Source organism: Lissotriton vulgaris, chromosome 9 (assembly GCF_964263255.1).
Source record: "Lissotriton vulgaris chromosome 9, aLisVul1.2, whole genome shotgun sequence".
Lineage (NCBI taxonomy): Eukaryota > Metazoa > Chordata > Amphibia > Caudata > Salamandridae > Lissotriton > Lissotriton vulgaris.
This window is the reverse complement of record NC_141697.1, coordinates 395,769,674-395,797,616: the sequence shown is the minus strand read 5'-3', so window position 1 is coordinate 395,797,616 and position 27,943 is coordinate 395,769,674. Positions and strand designations below refer to the sequence as shown.

Sequence of the window (27,943 nt, the reverse complement as noted above, 5' to 3'; positions counted from 1 at the left end):
TGTTTTTGGGACGTCTTCAGCCCTTGGTCTAATCTCCCCATAAATGTCTCTAACTTGATGGAATGTTGGTGTTTTACTCCCGCAAACATCCCGTCAAACTCCCAGACATCGTGTATTTTTATTTATCTCTGCACAGCACATGCAAAATATTTTTGGGATGTGTTCAGCCCTTTACCTTATCACTTTGTAGTTGCCTAACCTGGTGGAATGTTGGCTGTATTACTACCGGATATCATGTATTTTTAAATATATTTGCATATAATTATATTTGAAAAATACAATGTTCATCTCATTCATCAACTAGGCACTAACAGACACTCTTAAAGCAGCAGTCTTTGTACTATCATTTGGTCTCATGGGTGTACACGCAAGGCAATATTCCCAATCTCTTCTAAGTAGATATACGCCAGAAACAGTGGTGCAATTTTGAGTGTTTCAAATCGGATGTGATGATTTGCTTTTGTGTTTTTTATAACTTAACATGTTTCAAACCACAAATGTTGATAAACTCTCAGACGATGGCTTTAGATCTTGTTTGTGACGTCTGGAGAATGGAGGAGAAGTGCTTGTTTTCAGGTCTTCTGACAGGGCACAAGTCGTAAAAAAAGAAGTGGGGGGACGCTGTCACTGGAAGTGACGTCACAAAAGTAAGTGATGTCATGAAAGGTGCCGAGCTCCTCGTCCCAGAGAGGCCAAAGAGTGAAGTCCAGCTGTTTGGCAGGGGGGACGGCGTCCCCCCGGTAAAATACGTGGGGGGACGCCATCCACCCGGGTGGTACCCCGAGTCGAGCCCTGGCTTCCGAGTACTGACAGTAATGCAGAACTTCTACTTTTAAGGAGGCAGGAGGCTACAGAACGAATTCTGTGGTAAAGCTGTACCACCAGCCCTAGGATGTACTACAACAGAGTGGAAAATAAATAACTATGGCATGTTTTAAAGGGCTATTTAAAAGTGTGGCTACCTGGCAGCTCAAACTTTCATTTTTACTTTGCGCCATAGTTTTCAACACAAAGTTAAAGCATCCCGGTACTTGCTATTAAAAAAAAATGGAAACAGCATTCCAAGCTTAAAAACGACTGGGGCATAAAATCGTGTGGTGGATTATTATTATAAGGATAATGTGCTGCATGTCTAAACAATCATAGGTCCTGAAGGCGAGACCAATTGGCTATGCCAATGCTTGTTTTTTGGTCCCTTAGTGCCGGCCCCATCATCCCCCGTTATGCATTTTTATTTTTACTCTCCTATCAGAATTCTGGAATCCTCCCTAGTATACTAGACAGAGTGATTTCAAACCTCCTCTCTGAGGTAGAGACGGGGGTAACGAGATAGAAGTCTCCTCACAATGATCATCTATTTGGGTGAACCATCCGAGCAGTCCTAATATGGAAAACCAAAACTTACTAAATTATTGTATTACATGTTGCATGTATTTATATTCATTTGTTGGTTTACGATTAATAACTCTGTGCCATTACTGTCTATATTACAATAAAGACATAGTACAAACAAAGAAAAATAGAGCAATAATGTTGGAAGAAAATGAGATAAAGATGATGGTCAGGTGAAATCCATGGCAAAGATATATGAAAAAAGACAGAGGAATACATACGAAGGAAGAAAGTTGGATAAAGGAACAAGTGGTCATTCAATATTTACAGACCTAGCAAACAGATGGGTACATACAATTGTAAATGACAGGAAATTTTAAATAAAGGATCCACTGAGTGGCACAAAAGCCCACTTTTGAGACATAAAAACAAGACGAGAACCCTTAAAGACAAAACCACTGGGTAAATGGACCCAGTTACTCAAGTTTTAAGGGACTAGGTCATTTTTAAGGGGGGGAAGGAAAACAAAGTTTAGGAGAAAGGGTTCATAAGGGGAGGGGTAAGTGGTTCTATACCTTCACAGTTTAATAATGTACATACATTTCTGGTTGTCAAAACATTGTCCTGCAATGTTTTTAGGGTTAAACTTAGTGGTCATTTAAAATGGTGACCCTTACCCTCGGTACTTTTCTCAGTTTGGCACCGGCCAGGGCTGCAGCCAGTCCTGATGCGGAATTATCATCATAGCAAGACGCTGGTACTGCAGCTACTGGCAGGGGAGGAGGAGGTGGAGGGGTGGATACAACTGGCGGAGGCAGTCCCATGGGTGGTGGCGATGGTCCCCCTGATGGAACAGGCGCTGCTGCAGAAGAAATAGCGACAGGAACGAGAGCAGCAGCAGAAGGATGCCCGGGTGGAACAGCAGGGGCTGCAATGAACAGCAAAAACACAGTTTTAATAGATATATCGTGAAATTCAGCATCATTTTATCTGACTCTTAACTATGATAGGAGTACCCACCCATTCTCAAGCTTTTGTGAAAGCTCCCAAACATTCACCAGAGTAGTGAGCCAGGCGTTTTTTTTTGCTATATATATTTGTCATCAATACATCACTTAATTCTTCAGCATGCCTCTCTTTCTACTGCCCTATCATTTAAATGCATCTTCATAAACTATGCTCAGAGGTAATTTTCTGCTTCCATTCCTTTCTACCCCCAAAAGCCACAGGCTCATACATTTCGGCTTCAACTACTGGCATAAAGGCTGCCAAATGTATGTGAGTGAGCTTCCAGTGACAAGGACACACACAAAGCAAACCGTGAAAATGAACATATTAAGGGAATATGTATACCAAATTAGGAAATGCTATACCTTTCCCATTCATATTTTTCTTTAGAACTACAACATTATCCATTACGTTTAAACTATTATGTGGCATTGGGAGTAGTAGTTTAGCAGCACATTATATACATCCCAACATTTTCAAATACATGGAACATTGGTCAAATGTATTCCTTGGGCTCACAGTATAGGGCATCACTTCTCCATACATCTAAAAACAACAAATAAGCCATATTGCACTCCATCGCTATGAAATAATCAATTTCGGTATCTGCAAGACACATTTTGAGATGGGAGTGTGGACGTGTTTCTATATATTTTACTAACTATTTACCTACCCTACATAATGACATTAATTTCTGCTTGGATTCTCAGAAAACCATACTCAGCCATGCTCCAGATGGGCGTGATTTGTTACCTAAAGACTATATATTTGTAGGTGTTCTGTGAAGGAATACGTATTCAAGTATCTTTCACTATGGCATAATGAGGTCATGTTCACTACACAAGGGGGAAGTATAACTGCCGACATGAGGCCAGTATGATTGTTTGGTTGATATGGAGGGTTGTCATCAACACATGTGTTAGAGTTGTTGACAGTGGATGGTGTAACCTCCCAACACTTTGGAGCAGATTTAGTAATTTCTCAACCAATGCTGCGCAGCAACCAAAGTCTCTGCCCTGCATTGTATTAAAGTGAGAGACCAGAACAACGCCACATCTTAGTAGATGTGGCGCTGTTTTCCTTTCTCCTTGAGCTGAAGCACTTCAGGCTGCAATGAACCAACACACACACCCTTGACCTACAGTGCAATATACACATATGAAAACTATGGTGGCGTCAAACTTCCCCTCCGTTACACCTGCCTCGAGAAGGTGTAAGGTATTGGCACAAATCCCTGTCCACAATTGTTAGTAGATAGAAATTTGCCTTAAAACCCAAGGGTGACTGGATAGGAATGACCATAATAACCCGTGAAATGTCCCCTTGACACAAAGTAGAGAAAATCGCTAAGTTTTGGTATTTTGGCCAACCTCCTAATACAAATCAGGATACCGTTATATACCACTATAAAGCTTTGTGTTGGATTTGTGTTAAAAAAGTAACCAAAATCCAGCACAAATTGTAAGTAAATCTATGCCATAGTTTGGTAGGCTATAGGGGACCTTAGGGAAAGAGACTTGCCTTTTCCTAGTGGTTGTGCATAAACAACCACAAATTCATGTAGGTTTCCACAACCTAATATTGAAGGAGTTTGTGCATGGATTGAAGATGACACTAGACAATGAGCCGAAGACAGAACATGTTTGGTGACTTGGCTCCCAGGCAGGTATAGAAGTTGGGTGTTCCCAATACCATTTGTTACTGCTAAAGGATAGGACTAGGAAAGTAGATATACGAACATCCAAGGAAAGATGCACATAGGATTTTTGTGATTGCACATTATTGTGCAAATTGGCTGGTTCTGTGATTGCTGACATACAATCTACTCTTTGCTCTCTGGCTTTGTAATATTTAGGAGATCGAAATCTCTATGAGAACTCATGGGCACATATATCAATCTGGAGAAGGTGACCTGAAAGTGACAATTCGTATTCCCTATCATCATTTGAAAGATTTTTAGCTAACATATAATGCATATCTAGGGAGAAGAGAATATTAATCCTGATACAGAGTACAACCATGAAGCCATTCCATAAATTCATATGCTACCAGGGTTTATGGAGACAAATATCCAGGGGAGCCAGGTTTATGTCAGAGGAGCATTGGGCGTTGTCGCTGGAAAACTCTTTAAAACTATCAAATACTATTCGATTGGAGCTAAGCTCTCTTTAAAAATTCACAGAACAGTAATTATTTTCAAACCACATATATACTAAAAAAAAGTATATTTCACCAGTCTATTCATCCACTACCAGCTACTGATGTGATACTATGACTTAAGGCAGTCTGCTTTTGGGATGAGATAGTAAATCTGTCTGGATGCCTATTAAATCTTTAATGTTTTAGCTGATATACAAGTATAATTGACAGCTAGTGACTGTGTGATGAAGGCTTCCTAATTATGTTGATAATATTATTACATATGGAAATCATTTTTACACACTACAAATGTGCTTGAATGTCTAAACCAGAAATAAATGTCTCTAACCCTTTAACATGTCACTGAGATGCAAATGATTTCAAATTGCAGCAGAGTCAAATTATTTTAGAAAATAAAAATAAGATTGATAGCTAAGAAAATGATGTTACTGACCTCAATCACATGATGACAAGCAATATCATTTTTCAAAAGGATGCTAGAGGGAACTATAATGGGCAAGTAAATGTCACTGCAATATGCCAATCTTTTTAAGGTCCCACCTGAAAAAAGAGTTTGTGAACCAAGAACACCAACTCACCTGTGTGTTTTTTACAGATGACAACATTTTGATTGAGGATAAAAAAACACAGTCACTCTAATAATTTAAATCTGGATTACAAGAAGTTCCCTTCCTACACTAAATTCTCCACACACCGTGCAGCTACATACACTTCCTGAGTTTCTCCATAATCATCAAAATGACTGTAGGAACATAAATATCCTTACATATTTAACCAATATACCTTAAAATACGTCTACAATAAATAGACATCAATGAAATTCAAAAATTATTTCTGTGATAAACAGCCAGACTCCTTTAGTATATAGGGAAAACAAATACAATTAAGATATACAGGCTGATGTCAAAGGAAAACAACGGAAACCCTTCCAAGCTCACAATACGAAAGGAAATCAGTACAAGCATAATACAAAGTATAAGAAAAGTGCATTCTGTGTAATGGGGACCCTGGTCTCCAATTTGATTTTTTAGCTGCAAGGTCTTCTTCTTATAGTATTATATTCCACTTGTACTTATGGACATTAGATGGGAATAATCTCAGCTAAAACTTTTTTCATTAGTGTCCCATGAAAATTATCCCAGCTATTGTTTTGTGCATTTCTAAGATTTCAGCCTGGTATATATCTACATGGTTATATTAAGTTATCATTATTAATCCTAACAAAGGGTGTCAAAAACCTCATATCACCTTCTCCTTCAGAGCAGAGCATTATTTATAAACTTAAGAAATAACATACCATAGATGTATGTCAACAAACGTGACAGACTTACAACACAGGAAAGCTGATATTGATAATATTGGAATCCAGAAAACATGTACATATTCCCAGTTTCTGAATTCGAAATTTTTTCACCTGCTGGGCACATTCAAGTGTTCATTTTCTGTGGAAAAGTTTTGCAATGGATTATGAAATTATTCGTATAAACTTTGTTGCTGAACCGGACTTCATGTGATATTAGAGTAAAGTGGGTAGAATGATTGCAATTTTCACCATGGTATGAATGAAAAATATGGGTAGTTCAGCAAAAATTCTTGTGATGTGAAACAGAAAATATTCATGAAAATCTAAGATTGGGAACCAGAGGGATGAAGTTTATCGCTTGTTACAATGTAACATAATGTTTGAAAATATCTGGTGGAAATGCATTGTTGCCCTTGAACAGGAATTCTTGTTGTTAGATCTATAGGTTTATGTTCATCAGAAGAAATATAGGGAATGAGGGGAGGTGAGGCAATTTTATTCATGCGTTGATTTCTGATTTTTTCCTTAGCTTTGTTTAAAAATGCACCATTAAATTTGCAACACAGTCATGATGGCATAATGATATTACTATTGAATTGCATTTATTAGAGACATCTGGAGATCTGCCAAACTGAAGGGTTAAAACATTAAATTAATTTGTTATTGAAGAGGTCACATGCCATGTTTTCTAACAAAAAAGAATCTTGGAATGCATTTTAACAAACAATGTTGCTACTATGCATGTTTTTGTCTAGCGACCAACTGATTTGACCAAATGAGGAATTCGTTTTGCATTAAAACAGGTTATATGGGTTTTGATCCACTAGTACTGTATCAAGCATATGGAGTAAGCGCAGATACTCAGATGGTGTGGAATGCTGTGTTCTTTTACCATTCTGCTTTGTAAATTCCACCTTCTGTGTGTATGCAGACAGTTATAGTAAGCAAGCACATCTGTACTGAAGAGCACCTTAATCTAACTGCTCAAGTAAAATCATGCAGTAAACAGCTCACGGCTTAAACAAGAGAGTTTCTAGTGTTGATATGAAGGTGTATGGTGAAGTTTAATAGGAGGCAGTATAACACCACAATCATGTCACAATTTTTTTAATCAGAGTTGATGACTCTTTACACCCTCTCCTTTCAATGCCCACACTAGCAACTAACATCACTTTTTGTGTGTCCCCGAGAGACATATTTCCACCACAACCTATGTTAGTGTATGGACAAGCTCCTATACTCTCTTGTTTAGGAGCTTGCTAAGGATACATTACCAACACCGCCATTACAAATAACTGAACAAATCATCCTGTGTGCAGAATATGCACATGTGTTTGTGGCTAGACACCCATTACAGCACCTACCAACTAAACTCAATAGGTTAGAAGGTCTTTCAAATGTAAAGAATCTTTACAAACAAAGGTGAGCAGTCACTTCCTCATGTTTAGGACTTCAATAATACACCTCCAGTTGGAATCTGAGTATCCAACAGACGATACAGTTTAATCCTTAAGTCATGTTCCTTAGTGGCAATTTCAAAGGCACATAAAGCACATCAGAAGGACACCTTCAAACTGGAGGATGACTGCATTTATTAGCCACAAGGATCTACTTATTACAGCCTGCTAGCTTTAACCATCTCAGAAGAACTGCGATGATCATGAAATGTATTGTGTTAACAAATTAATATGCCATTGATTTAACAGATCTATATCAATTCTGAATCCTGTTATACATTTTTTCACATACATAACTTTTCCAATCCAAAATGCAGCTGCCATCCAGCCATAAAACACCCTTAAACTGGCTCTTTTTATAGAGCTATTTGCCTAATTTATGGATAAGCATAGCATCTTAACTTCCCAATCTTTTTTGCATTCTGAAATGACCTATTAACTTTAAAAAATGACCACCCACACTGTCTCTTCCAAATCATCCAATGAAACCTCTTCTCTCCTAGGCGAGATTAACTGCATGCTCTTGATCATTCAGTTACTTTCCATCTAAGAGATAGTCCTGTGTTGGACAAGAAGCTTACACATATATTTGTAACAAATATCTATTACATGGATCTATAAAAAAATTCATCATATTCTTTTGCTGTGAATCATGCTGTAATCAGACATCTGCAAGCGCCTTGTTGTTTGTGTGTTTTGTGTGGCACCAGAATCTGCTTTCTTTACCCCTTTTCTTTTGCTTTTTACTCCTTTTATAGGCCCACAATCTATTTTACAAAAGTTTAAAGTTCATATTTACATTATGCAAAGTTAATGTTGGATCGGAAAAATGTTTAACATTATATATATGTATTACCTTTGAAATCCAAATGTTACATTCATTTTTATTTACTTTACAACAGTTTCCCGTTAACATCAGTAACACCCAAACCCTCACCTGAACTTTAACCCTAACCCCACCTTCCAAAACCTAAATCAGACAAACAACTGTATCCATAACCATACGCCAACTGTAACCTTGTTGTGCTATGCATGTTGTGTAATATACTAACATTAGGTGCAACCCCTTATACTAACACTATTTCCTTTACTTACTCCCATATAATACATTATACTAACAGTAGCTTTCACACTGTACCCAACCTACACCCGCAACTTTACAATCACACTATTCCGAAATCTATTTTAGCACTTACTGCAACTGTAATCTTAACTCTAATGCTAATCCCACCCACAAGCCAAACCTTACTCTGTGCCTAACCAAAACTCTATCCCCAACCCTAAAAATAGCCCTAAAACAGACATCTCCTACCCCTGCTGCAACCCATAAGTTTGACCTTTTTTCAACCTTTGCCAGAATCTCAGTATATTTAGGTTTTTCCTTTTTTCAGCCTGTAACATTATCTCAGTATATATTTTCAAACTTTGTTTTTTTTAAACTTGCAATTTTAGTTTGTGGTCTCTAACTTTAATTTTAAAATGTTTGCACTTATAGGATATTACAGGGCTTGTAGTGTTACTGCCTAACGGAATGATACATGGCTAAGTTTAGTTAAACATAGTAGATGTAGGTCATTTAATACAGGTTTATTTAATAAATTAAAACCTAAAATTCTTCTAGGTGGTACACACATTTAAAACACATACTTACTTAATTGGGAAATGGCTGATGATGTCATGTAAGGTGGGGTCCTCTTGGACAAATTCAACTCAGAGACAGCGGCATAAGGAGGAGGATATGAAACAAAGTGGGGCATAGACTGGTACACTGTCTGCGGGGGGTGGGAAGGAAGCTGCGAGTGCTGCGCAGAAGGCTGCATGAGAGCAACATTTGAGATGGCAATGACTGGTAACTGAGAGATGGGCACAGTTTCTATGTAGGATAGGAAAGATCGGTCAACACTTTGACCTGGGGACCTCAAGGAGTGTTTGGGAATTTGTGTTGTTAAATGTTCATCCACTTGGTCATGCAGGGCAGTCCCAGGCGCATTTTGTGAGGAGTCTTGGACCACTGGACCTGTAGATCCTCTCATCCTGCCATTGTGCACAGGAATCACTGGAAGAATCACTGGAACAAGCGGCGGCAGCAACCCCCCTTTCTGCCCTGATGATGGAGAGGTAGACTGAGAAGGGTATAAAACAGAAGAATGCCTGATAGTCTGATGAGGGGATGTCGGAGAATGGGAAGGAGGTGGTGGGGACAAGGAGATTTGCTTGATGCTCCGGGATACGATCCCATGACTTGACTGTGCCGGAGAGTAGGCAGAAGCCTCAGATGTTGACGGCGGTGACGCAGAATGTCTATGAAGACAGTCTAGTGGTGCACTGCTTCTGCTACCAGACTTGAAAGGAGCTTTACTATGAACCTGTGGGGCAGTAGATGCTGCTGAGATAGCTTTTGCATAAGAAGGCGGCGGAGCAGCCCCAGCAGAAGTAGAAGCGCTGTAGTCACTGTAGTCAGGAGGAGGAGACTGGCAGTGGGAAGGGGAGGAAGACACTTTTATCTGAAGGGTAGAAACTAAAAGAACAGAAGAGAAAATGAAAGGAACACAGTGGGAAAATATCAAGGCATGCATGCAAATAAGGATGGTATGGGAAAACAGTTGTTGAAGGTTAGATGGAAATGGAAACAAAAAGAAGGATGCAGTCACTGATTTTAATGATGCTGTTAAATGCTCATACCAGAATTCAAGAGACATTTGAGATCATTCCAAGGGGGATTTTTCATGATATATTATTTTGTTGGGAACATTAAAGGGTTAGAAAAAGTACATTCTCAAATTAAAAGCTGAATATTAATATTGTTAGAAACTTAGTAAAGACAAACTCCAATAACGTTGAAAGTACACTGAAGTGAGCTACCATCTTTAGTCCAATGATTTTTTTTAAATTGTGGGCACTAGATTGATAATTGGTGACACAATGTTTAAAAGCGACCATGTGACTCGTGGTCTCACAACTCTTTCCAAGCTTACACATGTAGGGCCTGGCTGGTGATACAAGCTGTGCATCACAATAAAAGTGCTGCACAGTATTCATGCCACTATCATCTTTTCAAATGCTACAGTGTTGAAGGCTACTACAGGCTAAACGCCTGTATAATTTTAGTTAAACTGTTAATTTTACACTGGAGAGTTTTTCTCTGGAAACCGACTAATGCAGTGTCTCAACTTGCATCTACTGTTTCGTGCTCACCTTTATCGACCTCAATTTCTCAAAAAAAATAGGCTACGTTCACTCCTTCCCCAAGCTATACAAGGCTCTGAGCACTCACCCATCCATTGAGATTAATGATGGCTGTGCAAGCTGTACTCTATAGGCTATATAGGTCTCATATTAAAGTGGTGATAGGGTTATTTTTCATATTACATGTTTTGCTTTATATCAACTTAACTTGTGCACAAGCAAATGTGGTCACTGTGTTTTATTCGCTTTTAAATTGAGCATGGTTAATATAGGCCAGTGTTTAAAATGGGTCACATCTGGTTGATATCAGATTACGTATTTCTTTGTTCTTGGATACACTGAATTCGCCATTAATAAATGTGATGTGTCCTTGTTTTCTTTCTCATGTAAAGTTTTTCCTTTACGTGATTACTCCAGAATGTTCCAATGAGTTGCTACAGTGGACCTGCAGAGGATAGGCTGGTCCAATGTATCTCGTTTGTTGCAGGTAACTGTAGGCTTGAAGGTCACTTAGAGAAACGTCATTGTGTAGGAGCCTGAGAAACGTATGTGCCTTAGACTTTATTAATATGCTCTAACCTGATTGGACCATTTTATGGGAAACATATGTAGGTGTAGCAAATGTTAGATCTGTTTCATTTAAGCTAGTGCTTTGTAGGCGAGAATTCAAAACATTTCAGAACTTTTCCCTTGACTTAGCAGAGCAGGGTGCCCTCTTTATGGGAGAACTGATCTACTTAATCCTTTTCTTTGAGATGATTTATTATTTTGCCTTCTTGCTTATACGATTTTGATTGATTTGAACTTGAAAACCTTTTAACCTTTAATAAACCTTCAAAGTTTGAAACATTGACCACTCTGTCTTCCTTGTGGAGACTAATGCGCTTCATGTAGTTTAAATGTATTCATTTGATGACTAGCCTCAGTTGTGGATTCTGATTAGTCAAAAAACACTCTATGGCCTACGAATCTGCACAATGAAAAGAATCAACACAGGAGTTAATGGGAACCATGTCAAAAGCAACATGTGAACCACAAAACACCCACTAATGCACTTCATTATTACATGGCAATCAATACATTTAAAAGACAATGCAATGCACAAGCTTCGAGAACACAACCAGTTCAGCACATATGCATCTGCATGCCCACTCCATTCTCTGTTCCTGTATTTAATGCAGTTCCACCCTGACGTGCTAAAAGCACATGCACTTCATGTAATTATTTTGCAACTTATTGAAGCTTGTTCATGAAAAGGTATTAACAAGAGGGTTCTTGCATAGCTTTTTCTGATGTTTTCTTCAATGCATTCCGTGAATGTATTTAAAAATCAAAAACTGCATTTATGTACTACATTTGCATAATTGGTTATAACATTTCAGAAATATCTATATGGATGTACAATGGAACAGCCCTCTACTTGTAAATAATCATATATTGTTTAAATATCTCCGTCTTTCTATCGTGAATGTACCCCATAGCCTTGCAAGTTCCAGAAAATGACATACACAGGAATGTAAAAGTAAAAAAAAACATTTAGGTGATTTATGTGGAATAGAAAGTGTTGGAAAAATGTTTGTCATTAATGCATGGAATTACGCGATGACCTAGTAAAAATGTCACTCTTGAATATAGTGCTGTTAAATTACAAAACTCCCTTTTTGAGCCCTAGGAAGTATAATATGTGGAACCCAAATGAAGGATGTGTTCTACCCATCAGGTATGATGAGTCTAAAAAAACTAAAATTGAAAAGGGAATTAATGGAAATGACTCAAGCTACGCTTGTCTATTTTTGAAATTTAACAGTAATCTGAAATATTTACATTTCAATTGCATAAAGTTAGCATCTTCTTTAAATAAGAAGAGTTGAATGTTCCACTGAAGGAAAGAACATAATTTGAAAAAAGCCTTGGGATGCAGAGCAGCAAACATTAAGAGCTGTTTATAATAAAGGTTTTGTATTTTGACAAAAGCCTCCTGATATCTTCCTCTTTGAAGTTGGAACTTTTTTTGTGCATCAGAATTGATTATTTCAAATACATAAACAAGTTATCCTGGTGAACCAGCAGAAGAACCTTATTGAGCCCTAGGAAGTATAATATGTGGAACCCAAATGAAGGATGTGTTCTACCCATCAGGTATGATGAGTCTAAAGAAAACTAAAGTTGAAAAGCGAATTAATGGAAATGTCTCAAGCTACGCTTGTTTGTTTTTGAAATTTAACAGTAATTTGTAATATTTACATTTCAATTGCATACAGTTAGAATCCCCTTTAAATAAGAGGAGTTGAATGTTCCACTGAAGGAAAGAACATCATCAGAGCAGCAAACATTAAGAGCTGTTTATAATAGCCTCAAAAATCCTGTCTAAAAGCATACTCCACTAATTTGGTTTATCATTTTGATTGCTTATAAATATTTGAGTTATGCAGAAAGAACATGTTTACATTAGAAGCTAGATGGCATAATGGTTATCTTGAACATACAGCTATATTAATTTAATAACAGCCAAATTAAATCATTTGTGAGCATCTTGAACATACAGCTATATTAATTTAATAACAGCCAAATTAAATCATTTGTGAGAGCAAACAAAGTTGCATTTCGGCCTTTTTGGAGATTCATACTGATACTACATTTTAGTGTTATTTGTTAAATGAGGGGCATACTAATAATGTTGTGGCTCTCTTTTCAAGCCCATTACAATCGGTGTATGTAGAGTGAGATATGAATGCACATCAAAACACAAATCAATATTCTAAACAGAAATCCTTGCCTGCAGTAGATGCCCTCCTTTCCAACGACTCCTGCCGCTGATGCTGTTGTTGATGCTGTTGCTCTAAGATTTGCCTGAAATGATAAAAAAAAGGTTTTGTATTTTGACGAATGCATCCTGATATCTTCCTCTTTGAAGTTGGAACTTTTTTTGTGCATCAGAATTGATTATTTCAAATACATATACAAGTTATCCTGGTGAACCAGCAAAAGAGATCTTTTTACCTCGGATAAATAGGCCTTTATTAGATATCAGCTACAGCACAATATATACACAATGCATTATAACATCCAAACTTGTGGTGGAAAAGTATGTATTGCCAAATGTGGGTCTTGGTTGGGGGGTGGAATTATTTGTGGATCTTGTTGGACCTGGCCCTCTCTGCCGGGTTACCCCCAAACGTTTTGCCTTCAACCCTCCTGTTTTTGCTGTACTTGTTTTTGATGGCCTTAGGACTATGTGCATGTTTACCATTGCTAATGGGTGCTAAAGTGCTTATGCTCTCACCCCTAAACATAGCGGAATTGACTTATACCCAATTGGCACATTTAATTTACTTGCAAGTCCCTAGTAATTTCTACATTGCCTCAAGGTTAAGGCTGACTGCTTTGTGGCAAGCTATCAGGGGGTTGAGCGCAGGTTAATTTTGGGTTTGCTTACTCTGACAAGGATTGGGTTGCTGCTCGAGTAGCGTTTCACTCCCCTCAACAAATAACCCAATTTATTATAAATTTGTTCCAGAAAGGTAACTTGGAAGGCATTAATTAACATAGCCAGCACAAATGTGTTTCTTTTTAACAAATTTAGAAAATAATTGAAAGGTGAAATAGTATATTTTTATAATGCAAATTGAAGGATCAGTTTCCTCAAGACAAGCTGTATCAGGGTGTTATGTACTGTACGAAAGCTACATAAAGTTCTACAAACCTTTGTCTCCCCAAAAACCCAAGGGTGCCATAGCACACATCCAAGACCTGTGCAACACACTATGGCATGGTTTCATACAGAAAGTGTAAAAAATCAGAGTCGGTATCACCCTCACACTCCTCATTAACTCCACCTCAACAGCGAACAAGCGATTGAGATGCAGTTCCTCAACCTCCTAATGCAATCCATTTGACCCAGCAAGGACTAAAGTGAGCCAAGCCCATCTTTAATCATTGCCATCCAAGCTGAAATGCTATCTTCACCTGTGGCTCCATATTTAAACAGCTCCTCACATAAACAGAAAAGTTCCAAACCCCATGAAATACTCACTGGTCACCTCCCGACTCAAGAAATCCAGCCCTAGGCTCAGCTGACTCCAGCCACTACTGTCACATTGACCCCATGTTCTCCAGAGTACTAGAAATGACAGTCACAGCTCATCACCAGGCCCTTATACAAGACATCTGCTTCTTGGACTGCACCAATCTGGCTTGCAATCAGGCTTCCAATCTGAAACAAGCATTTGCAATGCAATTGGTCTAGCACTTGCGAGAGTTAGAGCTTTTGGCATTTTTTTCCATGTGTTTTGTTTTGGTATTTGCTTGAAGCTAAATGGATGGGAGATGGGAAGGGAAGAAGGAAAACGGACACGGAAGTGGTAGTAAAAGAAGCCACAAGGACCGGATGCAGTTAAAAGGTGTACATAAGGTGTACAAAAGGGGTCAGCAAACAACATTAAATACTTTCCTTACTCTCTTTTTCGTGTAAAGGCTCATAGCACAGTGTCCATTCAACAAGGTTCCCTAGGTTGTCTTTGAAGCAAACCACCATAATAAGTTGTGAAAGTTCTTCTTCAGTCAAATCTGGATGGGTTTAGCTGGACAAAGAGTCCATTTTAATGGAGAATGTACTATCTATAGATTTTACACTATTCCATAAAGTTGGACTATTAATTTGTGAAAATGCTGTTAAAAAAAGCCACATTAAACTGCCACCTCTTTGCTGCTAAATGTTTGGCCCTTTGATACACTCGCTCTTTAAGCAGCAACTATTTTCACAACTTCTTTCCTATTAGGGGAAAAAGCAGTGCCCCACCCAGCAGACTCTACAGTGCACAGCTGCCGCTGGCTGATCTGGAGGAAGGAGGTGGTGTCTGCGCTGCCGCTGCAGCACTTCTGGACCCTCCTGGGGCGAGTGCCCTGCGCTACCTCCTCAGTACTGTCCTGTTTATCACTGGGGCATTGGGACCCTTGGCATGGATGGTGTCGGGGATGCCCACCCTGTCCTTTCTGCGGTGCAGACAGATGTGCACTAAGATTTCATGACTGGGCATACAATTTATTTTAAGGCACATACGATTTACCCCATAGAAAAAAATACCTGCTGGTTGGAATATGTCATTAGTTCTCCTTAAAACAGTCTTCAAATCATAATGATTTTAGGTTAAATATTTATAACGGTGTTCTAAATGCACTGTTTATTTATTTTTATTTTAAATAACAAATTATTAGGAGAAGAACTTTCCCTCGCCCTGTGGTGAGGTCAAGCCTGCTTACTATACAAGCTCTCTCGGGGCAATGTAGTCGGCTATGGCTATGTTTGGGATGGGTTGTTTTCAGTGGTCCAGGAACATTTTTGTTTGCCTATGGAGCCATGCTCATACAAAAATACAATGCCACTTTTCAGGCCGTTAGGCGCCTTATGCAAGTGTCCGACCTGGTGATAAAAATGATTTACTTGTTTTGATGTATGTATTGGAGCCACCTAGGCATACTTATTACAATTTCTCCCTGAAAAGAAGAAATATTGCACTGCACAATGCTCCCATTACTGTGGCTGAATATAGTGTGTGCATCTTTGCAAACATGCAATATTTCGTCCAGGAGAAAGCCTTCGAACCGTATTACTCAACTGAAGCATAGTAAGCAGCCTTAGAATAATATATAGCTTTTCATACTACAGTTTTTGTCTTTGTAAGTGTTAAAATTAATAAGCAATGCTATTGCCCAATTTACTGGTGCTCATTATCAAACTCGTAGGTATGAAAAACACATTTGGGTCTACCAGAAGTTAAACGTGTGGTGGTATGTGAATCACACCAGATGTCATGCGGGTCTATTTAACTCAATGGGCTATCTTGTCAGTAGATACAGTGTGTTCAGGATATCATTGAAACATTTGTATTCAGTCATTCCATCCATCTATGGCTACATATTGGTCAAAGGATAGAGGAAAAGTTTAAATACATTGTTTTTATGTTCTAAAGGCAGGCTTACAGAAAACTTTTATGGGTAGAATGTTAACACAAGTGCAATGTACAACTGCAGATGCAAAGCGTGGTACATATGTGCAAGCTTTTAGTTTGCCATTATAGCTATCCTTATATTTATTGTGCACGTTATGCATTGAAAAGTTGTATTGTCCAGTCCAGTTAAAGAACACATGGTGTAGTACGCTATTTTGCTACTAGAGGGCGACTCCAACCATGTTAAGAGGAAGGCCCAATGTCAATATTGCATGGAACTTCTACGGTGCAATCATTGAAAATGCTTTCAGGAGAGCCTCGCTTTATAAGTTTTGTGAGCAAACTGCAGACCAAAGAAAAAGGATGAATCACTGAATGAATCACTGAATGAATCGGCTAAAAAGCTGACGCAAGCTCCCAGAATTCTCATCACTCAAAACAACGTTTGGTAGTCTGACAAAGCTGACACATCGGTTCTGGTGAATATGATTAACTAGACGACAGAGCTAGTAGGTTGGTGGGGGTCTGCAGAGAGAGCAGCTTCTCGCTTGTTGGTACTTTAAGTAGACATGATTTCTCGTGTTGGCACTAGATGTCACTGCTACACAAGAAATATTATTGAGTTCTGATGCTTATGTCCTGTCAAAAGCTTAGCGCGCCTTGGAGACAACAAACGCTTGGGTGGCCTGCCGGCTGCATCTGCTGTTCACATGTTACAAAGCGCGGCTTCGGTGACAGCTGAACAGTTGTTTTATTATCATGCGGTTTCTTATCGACACGAGAGCCTTTTGCACTAAGAATACAGAAAATGATGTATTGGGTTACGTGTGGCACGTGGTCCACATAATGAGTACCACAGGTCTTGGTCTAAGAAAGAGGGAGGGGAGACCCACGGCAAAGGTAGATTAAAAAAAACAGCATTGGCATAGCCAATAGGTCTCGCCTTTGGGATGTTTACGTTTTTTGTTATGTTTTATATTATTATATGTGAAAGTTTTAACAAAGTTATTAGGTATATTGTAGAACTGCATGGAGAAATACTTATTTAAAGTGTTATGTTTGTATAACTAAAGTGCAGGGCACATATGAACAATACTAATAAGAGTGTAGCAAAGTAAACAGGCAGAATGCTGAAGTGCAATCAGAAAACCGTAAATTACATTTATGAAAATAGACGTCATAATTTAGGGATTAAACAATCCGTTAAAAGAATGTAGGCCTAAACTAGTACTTGCAGTCGTGATACTTTTGTAAGAAAGACGATAATAGAAGAAAGAAAACATTGAACATGCACGTAGCTTCAATTCTTTGTTTAGCTGCATTCCTGGTTAGGTTTTCCAAGATAGTGAAGTATTATAGCAATTATGGTTTGACAAATAAATGCACTCTGGCGGTCTGGGATAAAGAAATAACTGCCTACATTTTTATAAATCAATTTAAAACTGCTAAGTTATAATATTTCAAATCAAAGTAGCTGCTGCAGTTAACTGTATGACATGTATTAGGCCTGACATTTGCCAAGACCTTTCTATTTTAATCTGTATGTGTAATATGCATAATTACTGCTGCATTAAGCCAGCTGAGTTTGGTCGGTTGTTGTGCCAGTCCCAGTTTTCTTCCACTCACAACATACAGCATGGAACAAGGGAAGGGGGCAACCCCTGTAAGCCCTTCACTCATTTCACTGTGAGTGACAGCATTTTGCTCCTTCACAAGCACATCTGTACACAAGGTAGCTCACTTCATTGCTAGCGATTACAACGTGTGCTTTTTAGAACAAAAAAATATTTTGCTATTAACACATTTTTGTGGCACGGACCATGCAGCTCCCCCAACACTCAAGTTTAACCAAAAAAAAATGCCAAAACAAGCATTGACATTATTGGCTTGTATTTATAACTATGTGCATACTAAATAAAGCACTTGATCCAACTGCCTTGTGTTTACACGAAAAAAGAAAAATATTAAAGCAAATGTAAATAGCAAACTGTCACTCAGCCCAGAATATTGTTTTCTGCTTGGCAGTTTCCCTGCAATACACGGCCTAAAGTCATAATGGAGTTCTGCGGTGGAGATGAGGAAAGTTGTTTGGTAACTGCTAAGTGTTCATATTACAGAAAGAAGAGTAGGGGATTTAGCAGGAGAGAAGGAACTGGCGAATGGAAACTGGCAGTAAACGAGCACCCATGTGACAAAATAAGGAGAAATATACCATGCATCAGCCCCATTTGCTTAGTACCAGGAACCTCTGGTCGTGAATGGAATCAACTCAGGTCACAGCTGCAATGCAAGATTACTGCCTGCCAACAGACAATGGTTTAAAAAGCCAACATGCAAAGTAAGCCCTGGCAGCTAGACAAACAGCAAGGCGCAACACAATCCTCATAAATTCCGGCCCATTAAAAGTTGAATACATTTACTTGTCAGCACATTTAATTTTTGAGCACAAGAGCTGCCCCGCACGAAACGTCAGATGCAAGTTTGTTATAGTGGAGTATGGCAATAGTACGCGTTAAAATGTATAACTGGTCCGTAAACGGACACCACGCTTTTGTTGAGGAACAGATGTTATACTAGGAATAAATATAAACCTTTAAATGCAGGTCATTTCATAACTCAAATATCCCACGCTGCTTGTTTTAATGGGATTCTTTTTTCAATAATGAAAACAAGTTTAAATTAATTCTCTTATTTGCCACATTATTACCACTTCGCTTGATTGTGATGGCAGGCCATAGGTTGTGGTTTAAAAAAATTTATGTTAATGTATTGTGGCAGGAGACATTGAATACCAGTGTGGTGTTACATGGGCACGGTTCCAATGCACAGCAATCTATGTGGTGGAGCCGAGCCCACCAGTTTCCTGTTATGCAGAGCTCGAATAAAGCATGTACCTAAAACCTTCTTGAGGAGTTATCACTGAGAATCGCAGCACCGTAACACCATTCGTAAATAAAAAACGTTTTTAGTAAGAGGTTACATGCAGGGATCAATGAGCAGAGTAGGTTTACGTAAAACCACAAACATGAACTCTGAATTTACAACCAAATAATGACTGAAAGTGCGGCTGCTGTAAATTATCAGTCTACAAAAGGAAACCTATTTTGAAAAGAAAAGCATTGTATATTGCGTATTCATATATTGAAATACACATGCGTTCAACTAACTGGTGCTACGTAATCAGCCGCAAACGTATGCAAATAAGTTGTCTGGTCTCTTTGTGAATGCCAATAGTTCTTATTAGACAAGAGAGAAGCCTCCACTCGTTCACCTGCGCTTCGGCACAGTGCTACCGGCATGCTGTGGTGTAGCTCATTCGGGCCCTAGCAGCTGCCGCAATGCAAGGCTCGGATGCGGAGTTAGAGAAGAAACACATAAGACACCCCGATCCTTCTGGAGGACCAATGCTGTAGGCCAGATCGCTTCGCCCAGAGGTGCCCTCGACTCGTCCGAGAGGCGAGCTGTACTGACAGGAGGCTGCAGATAGTATCAGCTGAGCCAGGTACAGCAGAGCGAACAACAGAGCTGAGCGTCACACTTTTGACAGCTCAGAAAATGTGAGCCAATACAAGCCTGGCAAGATGAGACAGCTGGCCAATCACAGCGCCTCGTGAGAGACAGCTTCAGCCAATCCCCCTACGGCCTAAACAAGCGCTGAAAGACGAGCGCAGCCCGCAGCCGCTAAAGTTAAAGAGTACTCGTGCATGCAGAGCGTTTGCCTTGCGGGAGCGAGCAGCGGCAGGCATGATAATTGCAAACAGATGCCGGCGCTGTTCGCTCCCACAAGGCAAATGCTCTGGATGCACGAGTACTCATTGGAAACAATGTAAAACATGCATGAGTTTCCAAGAAAGTACAGAGCGATTCTAAGAGATCCCCAAGTAGCGCTTGTGCGCTACATAGGCGAGACCTAAAAAAGGATTAAAGCAAAAACAAAAAGAATAGGAGAGTGCAAAGAAAAAAACTGCAGTTTAGTTTTTAAAAAGTGCCATAAGTGAGTAAGGCAGAAGAGCCAAACATGCTTACACAGGAGCAGAAATCCCTCTCTGGGGATAACCTGTTATTTACCCATTAATCTAAATTAACGTTTGTTTCATTCCTCACTACATGAAGGCAAAATGAATGTCAAGTTGCTAACTTTAGTTTAGCCTGCTGAGACTCTAAACTGCAAAAAATACAAATACAGTGTTTCTTTGAGTTTGATTTATTTACAAATATACTAAACATTCCCAGCCCTCATACTCTTATTTTTAAACCTTTCTGCCAGGGAGAGTTCAGATAATGAAAAAGACGCAATCCGAATCTCCCCTTCACTAAAATCCTTTCTCCAACTGACCCCTCCTGTTGACAAGGATTGCAAGACCTCTGGAATCATTGCGCCAATTCAGGGGAGGGAAGGTGCGGCACAGATATGGTAGGAGTGGTTTAAGGGTGAGGAGAGTCAACCTCTCACTCAAGGAAAGCGAGAGGAGCAGCATAAAGGAAAAGAACTTGAAATCATTAAAAATAAAAATATATTAAAAGCAGGCGCAGTGCTCAATCAAAGCACGGCACCTCTGTTACATATATGAAAGCAGGTGCAGTGCTTGTAAAAGTGAAGCGCATGGCACTTGTGAAGAGACATGTTTTTTTGTTGAGGAGGGGGAGTTGGATGGAGACTTGCACACCTGTAAGTGAGAGGGCCAAAGCAATAAAGGTCGCGCATTTGGAAAAGAAAGGTGAATGGCCGCTATAGTTTAAAGCATGCCACGCTGCCAAACAAAAACGTTTAATAAACCAACAGGTGCAAGTCAGCCAAGCCACGCATCTGGAAGGGATGGTGAGGGCGGGTAAGAAGTGCTATGGGAGGGAATTGCAGCGATGGGTGAATGGCAAACAAAACAAACTTCCACCCTCAGGAAACTATGAAAATAGTGCTGATAAACGATTTGATGAGCGGCTAAGTGATAGGCCACATGTAATAGGGGCCGGTCTGTGGGAGTAAACAAGATGTAGAAGGGCGGGATAATGAGGGGAGATTTAGCCACTAGTAAGCAGGCATTGTAGAAGAACGATCGCAGCAGCCAATCAGAAGCAATGGGCGAATTTACAGCCCAAAGTGTAGAGACAGCATGTCTCGCAGAGCAGCGCATGTGCTCCTTAGGCTCCACTTAAAAACGAAAAAAGTCTGCATGACTGACAGTTTGTGATGAAGTCCTATAAAAGCGGACCAGACTGCACTCAACATGCTCTTCCTCTTTGACCTTTTGGCCAGATTTGACCAAGCAGACCACACAATCCTTCTACACCAACAACAATCAGAGGCCCCTATACCAGAGGAAACTCTCAAATGGTTCAAAACAGATCCCAAGAACCCCAGCCAAAAAGCAGGAAAAACGCTCCTTCCCAACCAGTCGCCACAACTGTAGAGTTCCACAGGGATCTACACTGGTGCACTTACTTGTCTATATATTCATTTACACTCTCAATCAGCCCCCATAACTATAACAGTAGTTGCAGCCAGATTTTCCAAATGAAACGCTCCACAAATACACTTTTATACTTAACACGAGAAAACCACCAGATAGCAGGAAATACATGAGTTAACTCCGGCAATGCCCTATATACCGGTCTACCATCATACCGTATTAAAAGACAACAAAACTCTCAAACTATTGTTGGCTTCATCATTTGGACTATAACAATGTCAGCCATAGCAGTTGAACTCCTAACTACAACACCTGCACTGGCTAAATGTCCATATAAGAATCAAATTTAGGATCCCCTGGCTTTCCTACAAGTGTACGGAAGGAAAGAACTCCAAGTAAAGATTGTGGGGGTCACACATAATTCACTTTTTCCCCATCAATAATTTTATGTTAATAGAGGTTCTTTATCTCAGGTTCCGAGTGACATCACAGGCAACTTGAGCTTCATATTTGTCTATTTGATGCCACTCAGAACCTCTAGGCGAGAAAAACATCCTCACAATACAAGGCTACCCATCTATAATTCTACATATTGTTTGCACTCACTCTCTTTCTCTCTGGCATGTAGATGTTGTACATAACTGCAGTACACCTACTTCCGAGGCTAGATGCAATTAAGATTTGCAGTGTGCACTATACAAATAAACATAAGCTGTTCAATTTTAGAAAACCAGATGTCAGATATAAAAACGTAGTTCTTAGTACATGGGACGTCACATCTAAAAACAACTTGTCTGAAACTCCTGATGAAAAGCATGTCATCAAAGAAAAGGTCAATCGGGACATGGATAAAGCAACCTAGCTGCACTGAATAGGAGGCACACATATATAAAACATTGTACTTAAACCCAATTGCACTCAGCTGCACCAAATACTAATGCCCCCAGGTGCTGTTCTACATGTGTGGCAAAGCACACTGGGATAGCAGAGACGGGCTTGAAAGCAAATGAGCCTTAAAAAAATGTCAAATAACCCAGTCCCATTTGAATGAGCCTGTGACTAGAATGGGCTAAGGTGCAGGTTTGGGCTGTGGCAGCATAGCAACATCTGAATGCTGTCCCTAGCGTACAGCCTCCCAGAGAAATGACAGGGTGGCAGAACAGCCAGTCCGGCCCAAAGGGTTAGGGTTGACTGAGGGGCAGAGGGACTTTCTGGGGTAAGAACTTTCTTTTTGCTCGCCTTTGGAGGGAAATGGTATTAGGAGGCTCCTTGGCACTCCCCATGGACAGGCCAAAGTCCCTCTGAAGACAGAAATTCACAGGTCACTCCATGCCACCAGAGAACAATACTCTGGAGGGGCCTTGGCACACTTCGATAAAGCCAAAATGTGTCGGGCTAGGAAAACCATGGAACAAGGGACTGGCCAGTTACTGTTCCCATCATACACTCAACCATAGTAATCAAGGATTCAATATGTTCAAAATTATAACACAGATGTAAAGTGGCAAAATGATATCATGAAAACATCAAACACATGTTACGCAGTGTTGTTACGTTATGCTGTGCTATGCGATTAGCTACTTCTAAAGCCCTAATCACCAACTTGGTTTCAAGGAGTGACGGTTAAAGATAATTTATTTGTGAAGAAACAGACTAAAAAGCCTTCGTATAGTTCCAGGTTGTGAATGCTTTCCTAAAAGATTCAAAAGAGAACTATGGAGAGGTCAGGCAGATGCTTCCAAAGAATTGGGGCCTGGCCTGAAAAGCTCTAATTTCCCAGGTGCGATGTTCTATTCCTGGGAACGGAAGAGCAACACATAAGTAGGAGTTTAGGGAAATAATGGCTAAACCTTGACAAATAAATGCCGGTGAGAATCCACACAGATCATAATATGTAAAACCAATTCGCTCTTTTTTTAGTAACCAACCACTACTTGCTAGAACCTATAGGGAGCATTATACAAATGAACCCTAGGATTCTTAAGCACCTGTATTTGCTAATTAGTCAACAACACTAGGCACTCCAATTATCGCACAAGAGACTGGGTAAGGCAATGCAAAACAAACAACTGGGCTGGACAAATTACACTAACAAAATACTGACTGACTCAACCGATATGTGACTCAACTGATATATGACACTACCACAAAAAAAACAACTTAGGAATCAAATAGTGGTGTCTTGTTTATTACAATTAGATTTTTTTCAATGCACTCCTAAATATAGGTCTTATATAAATCCAAATTGTTATATGTAAGCCCAAATGACAGATTTGTGTGCCTATCCACTCAAAACATCAAGTGTCCAGATATTCAGGTAGGCACTTAAAGTTGATCCCGTTAGATATTGACAGTATTTTGACCTTTCAAGAGTACTCAATCAAGCTGTAAAATATGAAAAACAGCCCAACTCACCAAGGATTAAGTTCCATCAGAACTCTGCTGTGGGTCACACCAAAACATCTGTATATTTAGACATTCATGAAGCTCTCTCAATAACTCAATTGACACCACCAATGCATGGAACCAAACTGACGGATGACATCAATCAAGGCCCAGACAAAGGGAAAAACTATTTTTCAACCAAATCTAAAGAACCTCTGCCTCAGGCAAGGCAAGAAAAGACACAATCCAACATGATCTAATCGACATCCTGGGAACACAGCAAATCAATTAGGCATACCAAGTTAGATGAAGTTAGTATTGTCTACGCAAGGCAAAACGACATTGGGCATGGTTAGACATTTGCCTTATCCACCTAGGAATGGAAGGATTTTTTAGAAGTTCTTCATATGAAAGGAATTAGTAGCCATAACAGCCAAAAAATGGGCATTTAGTTTGGTTATTGGATTTTGAGTAATTTTAACAGGAGAAGGAAAAGTATCCATTTCCAGAGGTCAGTAGACCTCTTCGCAAACGGCTGTTTCTGTCACCAATGACCATGATCTCGATTTGTCAAAGTTCAATTTCAGACAAAGACTGCTCATCGACTTCTGGATGAGATACTGGGTGTAAATTTTGACGACAATTCACCTCCCAATTTAATAATCAGCTGGGTGTTTTCAGCATACATGTAAAAATTCACAGCACAAGAGCGGATATGGTAATGCAAGTGCCCAACAAAGATGATAAAAAAAAATACTGGGTGGCAAAGCTGACTCCTAAGGGACAAATGTATAATTTGCACTGAAGCAGTGAATTCTCGTGAACAATATAATTAATAATATATTTTATGAAACATTACTCTTCCTTGACATGGTTGCCAAACTACTGAATATTTGCACACTTTGATACATCAGTCAAGTCTGAAACCTGCTTTCAATGATTTGATTCCAGAATCAGCCTCCCTAACACTCTCTCTCTTTTGATATTGAGCAATGAGAAAAAATATTACACGAACCTCAGAATTTCATGAATGACCTACAGCAGCATGCCAATGTATGCAGTATTTATCAATGACCTACAAATTCAGTCCATGATGGCAATCATTTTTACATGCGCAGGTGCTCTGAAAAGCAATCATTTCTGAATGTACAGGTGTCCAGAAGAGTTCTATTGCACTAAAGATCCATATGCAAAAAAACCCTCCAATTTACGGATTAACTCCAAAAGCACTCAATAATTCTATTTAGAACATTAAAACAAAGGAATATCGAATACGCAGTGCCGCTAGACAGGAAGATATCATTTTGTTAGACCTGATAGCATTATGGTGGCAGTTACTCCAATATTTTGCCTGCCTCCCTCCACTTTTTACCTCCTTTTTTGCTGGTATTAGGACTCTGTGCACTTTACCACTGCTGACCAGTCCTAAAATGCTTGTGCTCTTTCGCCTAACCATGGTAATGTTAGTTTATCCCCAACTGGCATATTTAAAATACTTAGAACTCGCTTGTAAAGTGGAACCCCTTGACCTCGGCAGTCCTGCCAAGTACCACTCATAAGGGATTAGACTGACGCATTCTAGTGCCGTGCCACATCACCACACTAGAATGTAGTAGAGACGCCTGTTGAGCTCCCTGACATGCTCTATGGTTCATGAGGCACTTCAAAAAGAAGCCTTGTGCGAAGCACTTCATCTCTGCATTACCACGATGCCTGCGATGCCACTTAGCCTTCTGGCAGGCCTCAGAGACGCATTCCTATGGTGACCCGGCACAATCGGACAGTTTCAGTCCAGTGGCGCAAAAAACTAATTATGCTCCCTCTGTCAGCACCGCCCAGCCTCTGTGGCCATCACCTTACGGTACAGGACGCATTGTTTTTCTCTTACACTTTCACCTTCTACTTTTTCTCCTCTTCCTTAAACTCCTCAACTGTTTGTTATATTTTATTTTCATGATGAACATTTGAAAAGGTAACGTTTATTTCCCAGCCCACTAGGGTGTGATAGGGGGCAGGGATATATTACTTGTTTACCCATTTAAGTCATTACTAGGTTTTGGGTCTTTTACCGTAGCTGACATCTTCCTGAGCCGTGAGGACAGTGATTGCAACAGTGCATGGCTTTGATCAGAATGTTTATTTATATTATTGTTAAGCATGGTGTGTTGCCATCTATTGTGATTTATGGAATGATATTGTAAATCCAGAGTTTGTCACTTTTATGTTCCTTTTGTTGTCACGGTCAGGTGCCAAAATCAATATGAGCTAAATATTGCGCACTACATTGACAAAGGCAGTTTACTGCCGAACGCGTCTGTACGTTTTTGTGCTACCCATTCAATATTTTGCTGATACAAGCGCAACAGAAGGCCTGTAAAACTTGGTACATTGAGAGGATTGCTGATAATTTGAAAGTGAAAAAATTGAACATTACCACCATATGACTAAACGCAAATTCACTAATCAAGAAAGAAAATATGGGCAATTTATGGAGAAATTAAAAAAAGTTAACAATACAGTGATAAGGAATTCTGACAAGGGGGGAAATAAAATATAGTATTGTGGTCGCTTGTAGATTATATGGCTGAAGCAAACAGTCAATTAAACAATACCAATTGTTATCACAGAAGTTCCCCTATTCAATATAAGAGCATGCAGGATGAACGAAACAAAAAATTATTGGCCTGGAAAAGTTTGGGACTTTTAAGCCTAGAAGAATATAAGTTTCTGAAAAAGGAGCATCCCAAAACGCCTGTTATATACTTTATACCTAAGATTCACAAAAACAAAGAGCACCCGCCAGGAAGACCAATTATAGCGGCATGAGATGGACCCCTCGAGAATGTGTCAAAATATATAGACTTCTTTTTGCAGAAACATGTACAGGATTTAGAATCTTATATAAAAGATACAGGCGATTTCATTAACAAGATCAGCAAAATTGAATGGCAAGAGGGATATTATTTAATTACGCTGGATGTATCCTCTCTATATACTTGCATAAGAAATCCTGATGACATCAAAGCAGCGGAATATTTCTTATCAAAAAGACACATACAATATGCACAACATAATAGAATGTTGATGGACATGTTATTCTTTTGCCTAGAGCACCATTTCTTTCTATTTAAAAAACAAATGTTCCGACAGGTGCAAGGAGTTGCTATGGGGGCCAGCTTCTCCCCCAGTTATGCGTGTATGTTTATGGGCTGGTGGGAGAAGCTGGTCCTCAGGAGGCAACATGAGGACACATACAGAGCAAATATAGTGTCCTGGTTAAGGTACATTGATGACCTTATTATTGTCTGGAAGGGAACCATTAGTGAAGCTGAGGAGTTCATAAAATATATCAATATTAAAGATGTTAATCTTCAGTTCACGTCCAACATTAGCAACACAAATATTTCATTCTTAGATGTCATGGTTACTGTAGATAACAACATGATAAATACATCCTTGTATCGTAAGGAAACTGCGAGCAATACGTTGCTTCATGCAACAAGTGCACATCCATCACACTTAATACACAGCATCCCCTATGGGGAGATGCTCAGACTGCGAAGAATATGCAGTAATGATGTCCAGTTGCACAAACACCAACAAGACAGTAAGCAAAGGTTTCTTGATCGAGGTTACAGCACAAAGACGATTGACATAGCAATCAGAAAGTCGATACTAAAAGCAAGGGAAGATCTTTTTAAAGAAAAGAATCTTCCTGAACTCATTCCAGATATAAACGAGTCTGATTCAAGTGAG

The 27,943-nt window shown here is 39.4% G+C and overlaps 1 protein-coding gene across 16 annotated transcripts in view; it reads right to left on the bottom strand.

The window, feature by feature from the left end:
* The window catches only part of EVL (Enah/Vasp-like), a 581,837-nt gene that overhangs the window by 83,896 nt on the left and 469,998 nt on the right, over positions 1-27,943 (bottom strand). For 9 of the 16 annotated variants that reach the window (XM_086937797.1, XM_086937801.1, XM_086937804.1 and 6 more), the window contains exons 5-6: positions 13,223-13,296; positions 2,010-2,260 (exon numbers count right to left, since the gene is read on the bottom strand). In XM_086937797.1, the coding sequence (XP_086793923.1) occupies positions 2,010-2,260; positions 13,223-13,296 (325 nt within the window). Of the gene's footprint in view, positions 1-2,009; positions 2,261-8,911; positions 9,779-13,222; positions 13,297-27,943 lie in introns of all 16 variants that reach the window. The other 7 variants (XM_086937790.1, XM_086937788.1, XM_086937791.1 and 4 more) reach the window with 1 other exon arrangement.